Below are 16,032 nucleotides of genomic sequence, written 5' to 3'. Positions count from 1 at the left end.
ATTCATCTTTTTTGAAAGACAAATTAAAAAGGGAGACAATTAATCTATAACTTAATGTGTTTTTGTTAAATTTACCGGAAAAATTTTGGAAACTGGTTTCCTTAATATGCTGTTCAGCCAAAAGTTTTGGAAGATCTCCATCAAGAAAACAAAATTATTCATCTAAAAGTGAAAACTGTGGGGAAGAAACTTTTGAAGACTTACTTTTGAAGTATAAGCAAATACAGTTGGAACTAGAGTGCATCAATAAGGATGAAAAACTAGCTTTGAGTAACAAAGAAGAGAATGTGCAGGAAGATCCTAAAACATTGAACTTTGAGGACCAAACAAGCACTGATAATGTCAGTATTACAAAGGACCCAAGTAAAGAAGTAGCTCCTGAGGAGAAAACACAGGTCAAAACTTTTCAGGCATTTGAATTAAAACCACTCAGGCAAAAACTGACTTTACCAGGGGATAAGAACCGGTTGAAAAAAGTTAAAGATGGAACAAAACAGCTTTCCCTGAAATCTGACACTACTGAACCTAGTCAAGGTAATGAAATTAAAAACTTCAATTAGTACTAAGATTCTTCTTTCTTTATGGGGTAATTAGTTGTTTTGATATTGTGTTTCATTGAAATGATTTTAATACCTCATCTGTGAATTCTTGCACTTTCTATATATACAGTCATGTTACTCAATAATGATAGATTTAGTTTCATTCTCATCTTTCTTTTTTGGCCTTACATGCTGGTCAAGACTTCTAATATATTTTTTAAAATAAGTGATAATGGTGGACACCTTTGTTCCCTACTTATAGGAATGCTTTGGATATTTACTTTTAACATGATGTTAGGTTTTTTGGCGATACCCTTTATTGGCTAACAAGTTTTTTCCCCCTATTCCTCATTTCACATTTTCAGCATGAATGGATGTTGAAGTTTATCATATCTTTTTCTTCATTATTGAGAAGAACATCTTATTTTTCTCCTATATTGGTGAAATGGATCATATTAATTTTGTAGTGTTAAATCACCTTTGTGTACTTGAGGTAATTCCAGCTAGTTTATGATATGTCATTTCTTTACCTCATAGATTTGTTTTGTTAATTTTTTTCTCTTTTTTATGAAGGTATAATTTATATGCAGTAAAATGTAGCCTTTTTAGTGTATAGTTCTTCAAATTTTGAGAAATGCAGGCTGTTGGTTAACCGTTGCCAGCCACCACAATTAAGATTTAGGACAGTTTGTCAACTCTCAGATTCCCCCATGTCCCTTTGCAATCAGTTCCTTCCTCCCCTAGCCCACCAGATAACTACTAATCTGTTTTCTGCCCTTATAGTTTTGCCTTTTCCAGAATGTCATATAAATGGAATCATTCAGTATATTGCCTTTTGATTCTAGATTCTTTCACTTAATTGGCATAGTGTATTTGAGATTCATCCTTGTATATATCATTAGATCATTCTTATTGCTGAATGTGCCATTGTATGGCTATGCTGCTGTTTGTTTATCCATTTCCCAATTGAGGGATATTTGGTTAGAATTTTTCATTGGGTTTTATAGCCTGTAATTTTTTATCCCTCTTGTTCCATGCCAAATTCTAGTATAAGATTATGATATGCTCACAATGAGCTGGGTAGTGGTTTCCTCTTTATTCTCAAGAGTAAATTAAGATTAGAATTGTTCCTGGGATATTTGGTAGGCTTTGTTGGTAGAAGTGTCTGGGCCTGGATGGAATTTTTTCTGGGAAGCTTTTATACTATTGACTGTTCATGCTTTCTATTTCTGGTTAAGGCAGTTGAGGTAAAATATATTTTTCTAGTAAAGTGTCCATTTCCTGTAAGTTGTAACAGTTATAAAAAATTATTATTTTTTTTATAAAAAATTATTATTAAAAAATTTTGTTAAATGTTTATTTTTGAAAGAGAGAGAGCATGATTGGAGGAGAGACAGAGAGAGAGGGAGACACAGAATCCAAAGCAGGCTCCAGTCTCTGAGCTGTCAGCACAGAACAGGACGCAGGGCTTGAACTCAAAAGCTGTGAGATCAGGAGCTGAGCCAAAGTTGGATGCTTAACCGACTGAGCCACCCAGGTGCCCCTATAAAAAATTATTATTAATCGCATTAAAAATTTTTTTTAATTTTTTTAATATTTTATTTATTTCTGAGAGAGAGAGACAGAGACAGACAGCGTGAGCAGGGGAGCGTCAGAGAGAGAGGGAGACCCAGAAGCTGAAATAGGCTCCAGGCTCTGAGCTGGCTGTCAGCACAGAGCCTGATGAAGGGCTCGAATCCACAAACCGTGTGATCATGACCTGAGCCGAAGTCGGACGCTTAACCAACTGAGCCACCCAGGTGCCCCTTGAGAATCTCATTTTTCTGTTATAGCATTTATAAGTTGTGTCTCCCATGTTTTTTAATTTTTCTAGAAATAAGTCCATAGCTTTTTAAACTTAGGAGTTTTCTTTTTTTTTAAATTTTTTTTTAATGTTTTATTTATTTCTAGGAGAGAGAGAGAGAGAGACAGCGTGAGCAGGGGAGGGTCAGAGAGAGAGGGAGTCACAGACTGAAACAGGCTCCAGGCTCTGAGCTGGCAGTCAGCACAGAGCCCGACGCAGGGCTCGAACCCACGAACCGCGAGATCATGACCTAAGCAAAAGTCGGACGCTTAACCGACTAAGCCACCCAGGCGCCCCTAAACTTAGGAGTTTTCAACCTCATTTTGAGTTATGAAATTTCTACTTAAGCTGTTTGTGGTATGTGATTTTTTTCTATTTATTCTAAATATTTTCTGATTTTTGTTTGATCTGTAGGCTATTTGGAAGTGTGTTTCTTAACTTTCAAGCTTGGTGGTGTCCTTTAGCTATATTTTTTGTTATTGATTTCTAAGGCAGTCATATTGTCAGAATGAGATATTAGAGACAGGGTAAGAATTTACCGTCATTTATTATAGAGACTTGCTTTATTGTATATGATTGATTTTTATAACTCTTCTGTGTGTGTTTGAAAGGAATATATGGATTGTTAGATCATATGCTTTTTTATGTTCACATATTCCTTCATTTTTTGATCTGCTTGATTAATTACTGGAAGGTTTGTTAAAGTCAGCCACTATGATTGGTGGATTTGTGGTTTTCAGGTTTTCCTTTAATACTTGGAGGTTAAGGACTCATTATTGTTATTATTATGTAGTGGCCTTCTTTGTCTCTAGCAGTGTTTCTGCCTAAAGGGTGTGCTAATAGTCACACCATCTTTCTTTTGATTAGTATGTATGCCTTGTGTATCATTTTCCATTCTTTCAGTCTTTCCATAGCCTCATGTCTCAAATGTCACTGTACATAGTATAGAACTGGATTTCATTGGTAATTTAGTCTGACAGTCTTTGTTCTTTAACCAGAATATATAGTCCATTCACATTTTTCATGATTACTGATATTTGGATATTTTTTCTTGCCTTTTTTTTTTTTTTTAATACTTTTACTAGTTTCGAAGGTAGATATTAAGTTTCTTGTCTCATATTAGTTCCTCTGGGAATTGTAACATGAATTCTTATTAATGTTTAAAATTGATCAAGGCCTTTTCCCTGGACTGGTATACAAAGGCCAGTCTTGCCTAGCCTTGCTCATATAGTTAACACTTTCTTGGCTCATTCTAGACATAGGTCTAGAATCATTTATGCTTAAAATACATTTTTAAGAATTTTCTTTAGAATGTGTCTGCTTGATAGAAAACTTATTTCTGGTGGCCTTTTAAAAGTTTTTTTTGAGAGAGAGCAAGAGAGGAAGGGGAAGAGGGAAGGAGAGAGAGAAAATCCCAAGCAAGCTCCACACTGTCAGTATAGGGCCTGATTGGAGGCAAGAACTCATGAACCATGAGATCATGACCTAAGCCGAAATCAAGTCAGACTCTTAACCAGCCAGGCCACGCAGGCACCTTCTGTTTGCCTTTTTTAAAAGATCGCTTTCTAGGTTTGAAATTCTAGATTGGCTAGTTATATTCTCAACATATTGAAGATATTTTCTGGCTTTCAACTTTTGCAAAGTTCACTATCAGCCTTAACTAGTTTCTGATTTGAAGATAATTTATCTTTTTCTGCTTGCTTTAAAAATCCCATTTTTATCTTTGATCTGTAGTTTAACTATGATGTGTTAATTGCAGAAATTTTTTTTTTAATGTTTTATTTATTTCTAGGAGAGAGACAGCATGAGCAGGGGAGGGTCAGAGAGAGAGGGTGTCACAGACTGAAACAGGTTCCAGGCTCTGAGCTGGCAGTCAGCACAGAGCCCGACGCGGGGCTCGAACCCACAAACCACGAGATCATGACCTAAGCGAAAGTCGGACGCTTAACCGACTAAGCCACCCAGGCGCCCCTGCAGAAATTTTTTTTTATTTATCCAGCTTAGCATTTGTTGCACTTGTTTTCATTGATTCTGAAATTTTTCGTTATTGCCTAAATATTTTCCCATTCTCTTTTGTGGAATTCTGTATATTTGTATGTTATATCAGATCATCTCAGTTTATCTTCCACTTTTTAAATTTCCTTTAAGTTTCTATCTCTCTTTTTTTTTTTTAAGGTTTGTTTACTTAGAGAGAGGGAGAGTGTGAACAGGGGATGGGCTAAGAGGGAGAAAGAGAATCCCAAGCTCTGACATGACTGTGAGATCATGACCTGAGCTGAAATTAGAGTTGGATGCCCAGCTGACCCCTAGTTTTCATCTCTCTGTAAATCTGTGCTATATTCTGTAAAGTTTCTTCTCAGATATCTTTCAGTTCATGGATTTTCTCTTTTAGTTGTGTCTGATTTGCCTGAAGCTCGCCTATGGAATTTTGTATTTCAGTTACAGTTTTTATTTTAGTATTTCATTTTTATTTTGTTTTTCAAATTATTATGGTCATTCTTTTTAGATTTTTCTCCTTAGTTTTTCAAGTTTATCTACTTTTTTTCTAAATAGTACTTTTTATTTTTTATTTTATTTTAGAGACAGTAAGTTGGGGAGATGGAGACAGAGAGAGAATTTTTTAAAATACATTTTAAAAAATATTTATTTACTTTCAGAGAGCAAGTTGGGGAAGGGTAGAGAGAGGGGGAGACAGAGAATCCTAAGCAGACTCTGGGCTGACAGCACAGAGCCTGACATGGGGCTCAAACTCACAAACTGAGATCATGACCTGAGCTGAAATCAGGAGTCAAACCTTAACCAACTGAGCCAACCAGGTGCCCCTGAGAGAAAAAAAGACAGAGAGAAAGAAACTTTATTTTAAATAGTTTATTGTCAAGTTGGTTTCCATGTAACACCTAGTGGAGAGAGAAAGAAACTGAAGCAGGAAACTCCACCTTCAACACGGAGCCTGATACAGGGCTAGATCCCACTACCATGGGATTATGACCTGATATGAAATCAAGAGTCAGATGTTCAACCAACTGAACCGCTCAGATACCCCTTTTTAAATTTAAAAAAATATATATATATTTTTTAATTTTATTTGAGAAAGATCGTGAGCAAATGGGGCCAGAGGAGCAGAGGGAGAGAAAGAGAATCTTCAAATTTATCTTTATTTCTTTAAACATGTTAACCATAGGTTTGCTTTGGTTTTTTATTTTTTCCTTTGCTAATTTCCAGTATTTGAGGTTTTTATGGGTTTCATTTCTGGTTCCCATATTTTGGTAACTTCTTTTCTTGAATGTTTAATGATTGTTTTCTTTTTCTTTTTTTCCTTTTTTTTTTAAGGTGTTCATCTTTCATGTTTTTTGGTGGGAAGTTTTTGGGACCTGGACAAATATGAATTTCTAAAAGAGCTTGCTTTTGCCACTGTCAGGCACCTGAGTAGACTTGCTCTGGGAGTACTTTATATTCGAAGTTTTCAAGGCCACCCATGTAGTATAAATTGGGTTGTAAACCTGAGTAGTGACTGATTTTGGTTACACTTAATCAGGGATGTGTTTTTTCCTCTTCAGTTTAGTACCATGATTCCAGGCAAGCAGTTTCAAAAAGTGTAACTCAGTGGATAGAAGAGACATGCAAGTAACTATTAATAAGAGTTATGTATGAAATAATGAGTTATGTATAAAAGCATACATAGGAGTATAATAAAAGTTAGGTGTGAAAGCCTGCAGTAATACAGGGGATGGATCAAATATGTCCACCTGGGCTTGGAAGATTTTCATAGTGATAGAAATGTTTGATAAGTACCTAAAAAAAATGAGGTGTTTTTTTGGTTTTTTTTGACTTGGGAAGCTAGAAAGAACCATCTGAGCAGATAAAGGACAGAGAACTTTTAAAGAATAATTGAGATTGATCTAGTATGGGTACAGTTTGCGATACATGGTATATTTCTGGGAGCGGTAAAAGGGTAGATTGAGATCAGATTGCAAAGGACCTTAAATGTCTTGACTAAGGAATTTAGATTTTCTTAAACATCAGGTATGCCACTGAATATTTTTAAACAGGAAGATGATGTTATCAGGTATCTGTTTTAGAAAAGTAACTGGTAGCAGTGTGAAAGGAGGGATTGGAGGAAAACCAAAAAAGCTAAAATTTATCTGAATCCATAAATTAGTTGATTACTGTGTCTTCATATGCATCCTTCAGCTGCCACTGTCCCACCCTCCCCCATGTTCGGTAAGACTCAGCTCTGCCATCAAGCTTTTAAGTTGTTAGTGATCAATCAGCTTTTCCGTTTCTCTCAACAACTCTTCTAAACCTTTATTATTTTTTTCAGGCCTTTTACTTAACTTTATTTCTGCTGTCAGTCTATGAGTGTGCCTCCTATTTCAGGTTCTCTCACTTAACTTCCAGCTCTTCACTTTCTGATTGTAAACTTATATCCATATTGATTTTCACTTAAGTGTTTCCACGCTGATGAGGTGGAGACCTTGTTTTTGTTTAACGGTCACTTGTTTTAACCTGTACTCCTGGCTCTACTTTCTACCATCTTTTGGACCTTGCTCCATCTGTTGTTTATTTTGATTCATCTTTAACCAACATTCTCTTCTTAAGTGGTTATTCTAAACATTTGTGTTTTTTCCTCCCCAAATTTAATCATCCTCTCCCCATTTTGTATTCTCCCTTAACTTCTGTCTTTTCAACCAGACGTCTGGAAAGGCTAGCCTGTGCTGACTCTCTTCATTTTACCTCTCATTCCCTCTTAATCCAATGCAATCTGCTTTTCTGCTCCTTACCTGAATACTGAAACTAGTCAAGGCTGGGTTACTTGATATAATTGTAAATTAATTGCAAAAGTAACTTTCATTTTCCTACAAAAATAATTTCATTCTTCCATTCTCTCAAAATTGAGCACTTTAATTCCAGGCTTATTGAAATATATCCGTGAACAAAATAGACAGTCATTTATGCCTTCACTGGCCTCCATTTTAGAAGGGAGAAAGTAAATATGATTAGTAAATAACAATTATGGAAAAGTATAAGAGGGTAAGTAGGAGGGGGATAGCGGAAATAAGTTGCAGTGTTAATGAGTGATCAGTAGAAGCCTGAATTTGGACAAAGATTTAAACAAAGCCTTTGAAGACAGTGAAGGAATAGCCAAATGGGTATCTGGGGAAGAGCTTTCTAAGCAAAGAAAAATAGAGCAATGGTTTTCTAATTTTGGTCATGGGATCAGCCTTACTGGGAACTTGATAGAAATGCAAATACTCAGTCCTTATCTTAGATCTACTGAATTGGAAACTCTGGAAGTGGGGACCAACAGTCTATGTTTAACAAGCATTCTTGTTGATTAAAAAAAAAATTTTTTTTAATGTTTATTTATTTTAGAGAGACAGAGCATGAGCAGGGAAGGGCAGAGGGAGGGAGACACAGAATCCAAAGCACATTCCAGGTTCTGAGCTGTCAGTACACGGCCTGATGTGGGCCTCGAACCCACAAACCGTGAGATCATGACCTGAGCTAAAGTTGGACGCTTAACCCACTTAACCAACTGAGCCACCCAGGCGCCCCCATTCTTGTTGATTCTGTTACTTAGTAGTGCTGAATAGTGGGAGAGAAGACGTTAGGGATGATGGGTTGGGATAGATCATACAGAGCCTTATAAGAACTTTGTGTTTTATACTGAGTGAAATGTGAGCTACTGTGGAGTTTTGAGCAAAGGACTGGGATAATTGTTTTATATTCTTAAGGGACCATTTAGGTTACAATGTCGAGAATATTGTATAGGGAGTAGATGTATCTACTATATTCAGTGATGTTTTGATAATTTTGAAAATGTGGGGTTTCTGTAATTTTTTCTTGAAAAAATTCAAATACACATCTGAATTTCTTATAACCTTCTGATTTTTACTTTTTTAAAAAATATAATTAGTTTTCATTCATAATTTCTTACTGTTGGATGTCCTTTCTCAGTGTTCCATTCTCCAGGGGTGTTCTTAATTATTATCATTTTAACTACCACGTATATCCTGATGATTGTCTTTAACTCAGTTTAGTATTCTGGGTAATACTGCATGACTGTACAACACCAATTTTCATTTTGAAATTGGAGACAGAATTGAAATAATTGTATTGTAGAGAACTGTAACCGTGGTTGGACAGTGCCTGAGTACATGTTTGATGAATTAAACCATTACTTGCTTTTATAAACTTTGTGTAAACTTATATTTATGGTTTGTACTGGTTTTTAAGGTAGCATTGTGTTCATAAGATACCTGCCAGCTTAATGGAAATTCTGTTCCTCAAATAATTACTTTTAGAAGTCATTTTATCAAAGTACAGTTTTAACTTATTTGATATTTTTAATAATTTTGCTTTATAACTTTCAGAGAGAAAGCTGGTATGAGAAGTTTGGTCAGATTTTCATTCTAATAGCATCCTTTCCTTTTGGCTCAGGTATTGCGGAAATGAGAGACCTTTTAAAATAATCACTACTAAATATCATACAGCATTTTATTTTAAATTGATTGTAGCTGTTTTTTGAGTATTCAAAGTATGCTGTTTTATTTTAAAGGATTAGAAGATAAAGAACAAAATTTAACAAGAAGAATTAGTGCCTCTGACATTTTATCTGAAAAGGTAAGATACTGCTTTTTGGAGTTAGGTGTCTCTGTTAAACTGATTCTTGTACTGCTTTGTTCACTTCTGTTGAAAGAAGATTCTATCTTGCTTTTTGCTCGTTTTCTTTACCTATTTTCTTTCATCATTACCTCCATTTGGATATAAGCCATAAGTATAAGAAAATCTGGAGAGATGTCATGAAGTATCTTTGTACTGGGTTCAATTAAATCAAATTGAAATTTTTTTTAATGTTTATTTTTGAGAGAGAAAGAGAGATGACGCATGCGAGTGCACAAGTGGGAGAGGGGCAGACAGAGAAATAGAGACACAGAATCCGAAGCAGGCTCTAGACTCTGAGCTGTTAGCACAGAACCTGATGTGGGGCTTGAACTCATGAGCTGTGAGATTGTGACCTGAGGTGAAGTCATATGCTCAACCAACTGAGCCACCCAGGTGCCCTGAATTTAATTGATATATATATACACACACACATACACATAGATGACCTTCTTGTTAATTAGTTTTTTAAAACTTTTTAATTTTCACCCAGAGATTGTGTCTTACTACTTTTGGGAGATTATCCTTTATGGGAAATCTTTAGATTTAGACCTTAACCAGCTTTTCAGTGCTAGCTCCACCTATTACCTGAATGATCTTGTGTAAGCTCTTTAGCCTTTACTTGCCTCTATTTTCTTTTCTACAAAATGAATTTAATGTCCTCTGTTTTCTAGACTGTGGTGAGGTTCAACAGGATAAAGTACAGAAGCATCAAGTACTGTGTTTGATACATAATAGCTCTTAATATCCCAAGCCTTTTCTTTCTTTTTTTTTTTTATTATTATTTATTTTCAAGAGTGAGAGAGACAGAACACAAGCAGGGGAGGGGCAGAGAGAGAGGGAGACACAGAATCTGAAGCAGGCTCCAGGCTCTGAGCTGTCAGCACAGAGTCCAGTGAAGGGCTTGAACTTATGAATCTCGAGATCATGACCTGAGCCAAAGTCAGCCACTCAACTGACTGAGCCACCCAGGCGCTCCAGCCCAAGCCTTTTCTTCATTGAATTAGAGAGATGAAATACCTTCAGTTCCTTCTTTTAAGATTTCACTTAGTTGTTTTTGTTTTTGAGAGACAGACAGAGAATGAGTGGGGGAGGCGCAGATAGAGAGGGAGACACAGAATCTGAAGCAGGCTCCTAACTCTAAGTTGTCAGGACAGAGACTGACACGGGGCTCGAACCCACGAATGGTGAGATCATGACCTGAGCTAAAGTCATACACTTAACCAAGTGAGCCACCCAGGCGCCCCAGATTTCACTTGGTTTTTATGAGTAAATCAAAATGATGCAGAAGGCTTAGATCTTTAGGAAAGAGATGGTACTGAATTTAAGATTGATGATATAACAGATACGTATATATATGCACACACATATACACAGGTGTATATGTTTTGAGTGTTCTCACAATAACCTAATAAATTAAGTTGAAATTATCTGGTTTACAGATGAGGTAAGATTCATATGGGTAGATTAAGTGACTTGCCTAAGGTTATGTAGGACTTAAGTGTCAGAGCAAGTAGTTGAATGAGGTTCAGTGCTCTTCTTAATGATCATGTAGGTGCTTTAAGTAGCATATAGTTGTGTGACAGAATCAGTAATTTCTTCTTTTATTACAAAAGGAGTAATTGCAAAAAATAATCAAAGACTTTTAAGTATCAATGGAATGGTGATGATAGCTTTATTTTAAATTCTCTAGATCAGCAGTATCCAATAGAATTTTCTGCAGTAATCGAAATGTCCTTTATCTGCACTCTGCAGTATGGTAGCTATTAACCACATGTGGCTTTTAAGCACTTGAAATGTGATTAGTATGGCTGAGGAACTAAATTTCTTATTTAATTTTAGTTAATTTAAATTTAAATAGTCACATGGGGCTCATTGCCACCATACTAGATAGCACAGCTTTAGAATGTCTGTACAAAGCAGTAGAATTGGTATGTTTAAGTGACATAGTAAAAAAAGATAATGTTTCTTTTTTTAATTTTAATTTTTAAATTTTCATTTAATTTTTTAACACTCATTTTTGAGAGAGAGAGCAAGAGCAGGGGAGAGGCAGAGAGAGAGGGATACACAGAATCTAAAATGGGCTCCAGGCTCTGAGTGGTCAGCACAGAGTCTCACGTGGGGCTGGAACTTATGAACTCTGAGATCATGACCTGAGCTGAAGTCCAACCCTCAACTGACTGAGCTACCCATGCGCCCTGAAAAGATAATTTTTTAATTCATTTGTTACATCTATTTCCAAGCAGTGGAAACAGTAACTATATCCTGGTTTGGATAAACTGAAGTACTGAAATACATGATGGTAATTCAGTTAGGCACTTACAGTAGTAAAGTGAAACCTATAGGAAGGATCCATAAAGAAAGGATTCTTTTTTTTTTTTTTTTTTAATGTTTATTTAGTTTTGAGAGAGACAGAGCACGAGCATGGGGAGGGGCAGGGAGAGAGGGAGACATAAAATCCGAAGCAGGCTCCAGGCTCTGAGTGGTCAGTGCAGAGCCTGACATGGGGCTCGAACTCACAAACTATGAGATCATGACCTGAGCTGAAGTCAGACACTTAACCAACTGAGCCACCCAGGTGCCCCTGGATTCTCTATCTTAGTTAAAGAATTTAATTGATATTAGAAAAAAGTGATCACAATTCACCTATAAGTAAAAGTCATTAGATAAGTGGGCCTTAACCTTTGTGAGTCTTAGTCTCTTTTGATTCCCTGCTTTATACATGCACATAAAGAAAAACAGTTTTGCATTTAACTTTAAAGGGTGGGGAGGCCAAAGGACTCCCAAAACCTTTCTTCGCACCAAATCCATGTACTCAATTTAGAACCTCTGTTTGTTTGCCTGACATTACATTTTAGCTAAAATGTAGAGAATAGCTTAATTTTTTAAATTATCTCAAAAAAGGTAGAGTGAAAACTTTAAGAAGGTATTTTAAGTGGAAAAAAATTTTCAAACATTTGTTCTTAACCTGTTTTCCTGTTTTAGCTTCCCTGAAGAAAAGTCTTGGGTGTTCAAAATATTTTAAATATTCCGATAAGTGTCTGTAGTTTCAGAACATGTAATGTTCAAATATAAGTAAATCTAATTTAAAGAATTATAAAATACGTATTTAAAATGTGGTTTTTAAGTTTATTTTTGAAAGAGAGACAGAGCGAGCAGGGGAGGGGTAGATATAGATTGAGAGAGAGAATCCTAAGTAGACTCTGCACTGTCAGCACAGAACCTGATGTGGGGCTCGAACTCACAAACCTGTGAGATCATGACCAGAGCTGAAACCAAGAGTTGGACACTTAACCAACTGAGCAACCCAGGTGCCCCAAAATACATATTTTTTTATTAAAGTTTGCAAATTTCAACCTTGACATTCAGTGTACTTGTTCTCTGTATTCCTTGTAAGACTCGTAAATCACATGATTATGGAACCACTTCATTCTTTATTCTTTAAAAAAAATTTTTTTTAAGTGTTTATTTTTGAGAGAGAGAGACAGGGCAGTGGGGGAGGAATAGGGAGAATAGAAGCACAGAATCCGAAGCAGGCTCCAGGTTCTGAGCTGTCAGCACTGAGCCTGATGCGGGTGAGCCGAAGTCAGATGCTTAACCGACTGAGCCACCCAGGTTCCCCTCCCGCCCCCCCCCCCATTTTTTTTGTTTAACATTTAGTTATTTTTGAGAGAGACAAAGGGCAAATGAGGGAGGAACAGAGACTTTCTTCATTTACCTTGCCTCTGGGTTGATTGCTTCTTGCCTTCATTGTCATCAGATTTTTACTTCTTGTTAGGGAAGTTCAGTTAAATGCTGATCTCTGACCCTTAACTTTTCTTTTTTTGCACCATCCTATTCAGTCAGTTATATCCACCTCTTCTAACTCTTCAACTTACATACACACACACACTCTTTACAGATGATCTTCGGTCTATATCATAGGGACTGAATTAGGGTGTAGGGCTGTGGTAAGTAGTTTAGTTTCCTTATTTTACTTACATTGCTATTTAAATATTTCCTTACAGTTAACTTTAAATTCTGATTTTAGGAAAGATTTGACTTGGTAAAATGCTTAAGGTCAAATAATAGAACTAAAAAATTGCAACTATTTATTTTTTTAAAGAAACTTGGCGAAGATGAAGAGGAACTGTCTGAACTACAACTTCGTCTTTTGGCTCTTCAGTCAGCCAGTAAAAAATGGCAACAAAAAGAACAGCAGGTGATGAAAGAAAGCAAAGAAAAGTTGACTAAGACGAAAACTGTACAGCAAAAAGTTAAAACCAGTACAAAAACACATTCAGCCAAAAAAGTTAGCACTACAGGTGATCGATCATTTCTGTTAAATTCTTTTAATTGATTTCATATATCACTATAGTTTCAAGATTAAAAAAAAATTTTAATTTTAGAGAAAAAGTGCAAGTGGGGTGGAGGAGAGAGAGAGAAGGAGACCGAGAGACCACCTCAAGCAGGTTCCACATTCGGCACAGAGCCGGATGTGGGGCTCTATCCTATGATCCTGGGATCATGACCTGAGCTGAAATCAACCGACTGAGCCACCCAGGCATCCCTAATTTCAAGATTTTAACTTGGAAAGATTTTAATTTACAGAATTACAGGGCCGTGAATGGGGAACAATCATGTATAAACAGAATTTGGAAGAACAGCTATATATATGACTTAACCATAATGTAAATAAATTATAAAGCTCTTGTTTTCTAGGAAATTCTGACTCTAATAGATAACTGATGTTCCTGTATTTTCTATTTAAAGCTAAACATGCATTAAGGAAGCAGCAAACAAAGGCATGGAAGAAACTACAACAACAAAAAGAACAGGAAAGACAGAAAGAAGAAGATCAGCGGAAACAAGCTGAAGAAGAAGAGAGAAGGAAAAGAGAAGAAGAGATCAGAAAAATTCGAGATCTCTCAAATCAGGAAGAGCAGTACAATCGATTCATGAAATTGGTTGGTGGAAAGAGGAGATCAAGAAGTAAGGTAAAGAGTGCTAAAATATAAAATCAAAACATTATTCAAATATAAGTGTCTTTGTTATCTCATAAATTCAGTCAACTAAGAAAAAGTGTAGATCTCTTGTATTTCATAGAACTTGATATAACTTTGGGTAGATGGGAATGTTTGAGAATTCATATAATTGAGAATGAGTTGTATGTAATTACAGATAATAGAAATAGAAGAAATGAAAGACTAAAATATGGTTAGCCAAGTCTGCTTTTGGCTATTTTATCCTTCTCTATTTAGAAGAAAGTAAGATTACTAAATTGTAGGGTGGACCTACCCAAAAAAAAAAAAAAAAAAAAAAAATGGCCATACCCTTTTTTTTATAAGGGTATAAGGGCAGAATTTCATTAGTTTTCTTTTTTTTTTTTTTAACATTTGTTTAGTACTGTAGAATTAGAAGTGTGTCATGACCAATTGGCATGGAATATTTTAAAGAATGTTAAATCATCATAGGCTTACTGCTTGTGGTTACTTTAGTTACATTTAGTTTTAGCAATAAGAATTTATTATGTAAAGTCATTAATAATTAAGTCACTGGTTTTTATGGATGGTGTTAGGCAGTAAACTGGTGATTTAATACCAGTCTCTAGTAGTATTAAGTGACAAATTTCAGAATTTTGAGATTTGAGACTATACTTGTGAATGGACCATTGAAGAGAGGGATGTTAAAAAATAAGAGCACTTTGTAGGGAGTCATGAGTTAGGTTTGCTAAAGCAAGGAATTTATCAATACAGTTTGAGCTTGTAAAAAGTACTTTGATAGAATCTCTTTTAGAGAAAAATGTTGTTGTTTTACATGACTCTATCCATCTGGATTGGTTTTATTAGATTTTGGTTTGTTAAGAACTGTCTCTGAGTGAAACGTTGTAAGAAATAAAACTACACATAAACATGTCAACTAAGAATTTCTAGTTTTCAGCTTTCATTAATGTATCCATAACTAAGATGTTATTTTTTGGAAATAGTCCAAAATATAGTCTCAGAGACCTAAAACTTGAGTTTATTCATATAGTTTCTCATAGAGGCCGTAAGTGTTCAGGAACTTGAACATCTTAATTTTACAGAGGAATATGATTTTTGAGAGTGTTCCCTAGAAGATAACTGTCAACTGTTTCATAATTTTTAGCATAAGAATAGACTAAGACAGAAAATACTTTGAAACTGAAAAAAAATTTATGTTATTATTAGTCTTCAGATCCTGACCTAAGACGATCCTTAGATAAGCAACCTACTGATAGTGGAGGAGGCATATATCAATATGATAACTATGAAGAAGTTGCTATGGATACAGATAGTGAAACCAATTCTCCAGGTATGAACCAAAACTTAAAACATTTGCGTTATTCACAAATTTTCATAAGTAGAAAATGATCCAAACCTTGGAAGCTACCCAAACCTTGGAAGAAATGTGTAATGAAAGGTGATATTTGCTAGTGAATTTTGTAACTGTAGACATTTAATGGTATAAATACTCTGAAAGCAAACCTTAAGTATGTATTATGAACCTTTATTTCTAGGTGCTTGTTTCTAGATAGGATTTAAATAAAGAGACAGTGTTTAAACTCCTTTATTTATGGTTGGATCTAAAAATGAAGATAGTTGGAACTATGAGAACACTGCTTTTAATTAGAACACAATAAATCTCTTAAGTTACTTTTATATTAAAGATATTTTCTACTTTTGTAAAAAAAAAAAAAAATCTTGGGACTTCATTTCTCCTTCCAGTGATGTTACTTCCAAGGAATTTGCAGATGGAAAGTACTACTAGTAGCATCTCAGGAGAGGCTGGTTAGAACCGATCAGGGCAGTACCTCAATTCGATTGCCTACTCTAGAATGTGACTCTATTCTTGAGAGCTAGAGACTTGCTTAGGTATTCAAGGGTGATTCTGTGAGAGGCCTATTTTCTCACTAATTAAAATACATAAGACTGGGGTGCCTGTGTGACTCAGTCATTTAAGCGTCCAACTCTTGATTTTGGCTCAGTT

The 16,032-nt window shown here is 35.5% G+C and overlaps 1 protein-coding gene across 1 annotated transcript in view; it reads left to right on the top strand.

Moving 5' to 3' along the window:
• The window catches only part of ZFC3H1 (zinc finger C3H1-type containing), a 53,357-nt gene that overhangs the window by 5,306 nt on the left and 32,019 nt on the right, over window positions 1–16,032 (top strand). Inside the window, exons 2-6 of the mRNA XM_039221420.1 lie at window positions 118–534; window positions 8,942–9,006; window positions 13,151–13,349; window positions 13,798–14,021; window positions 15,234–15,357. Of these exons, the coding sequence (XP_039077351.1) occupies window positions 118–534; window positions 8,942–9,006; window positions 13,151–13,349; window positions 13,798–14,021; window positions 15,234–15,357 (1,029 nt within the window). The remainder of the gene's footprint in view (window positions 1–117; window positions 535–8,941; window positions 9,007–13,150; window positions 13,350–13,797; window positions 14,022–15,233; window positions 15,358–16,032) is intronic.

This window comes from Hyaena hyaena, unplaced genomic scaffold, assembly GCF_003009895.1.
Source record: "Hyaena hyaena isolate Hyena2069 unplaced genomic scaffold, ASM300989v1 scaffold_990, whole genome shotgun sequence".
NCBI classification, from domain to species: domain Eukaryota; kingdom Metazoa; phylum Chordata; class Mammalia; order Carnivora; family Hyaenidae; genus Hyaena; species Hyaena hyaena.
This window is presented reverse-complemented; position numbering and strand designations above follow the sequence as displayed.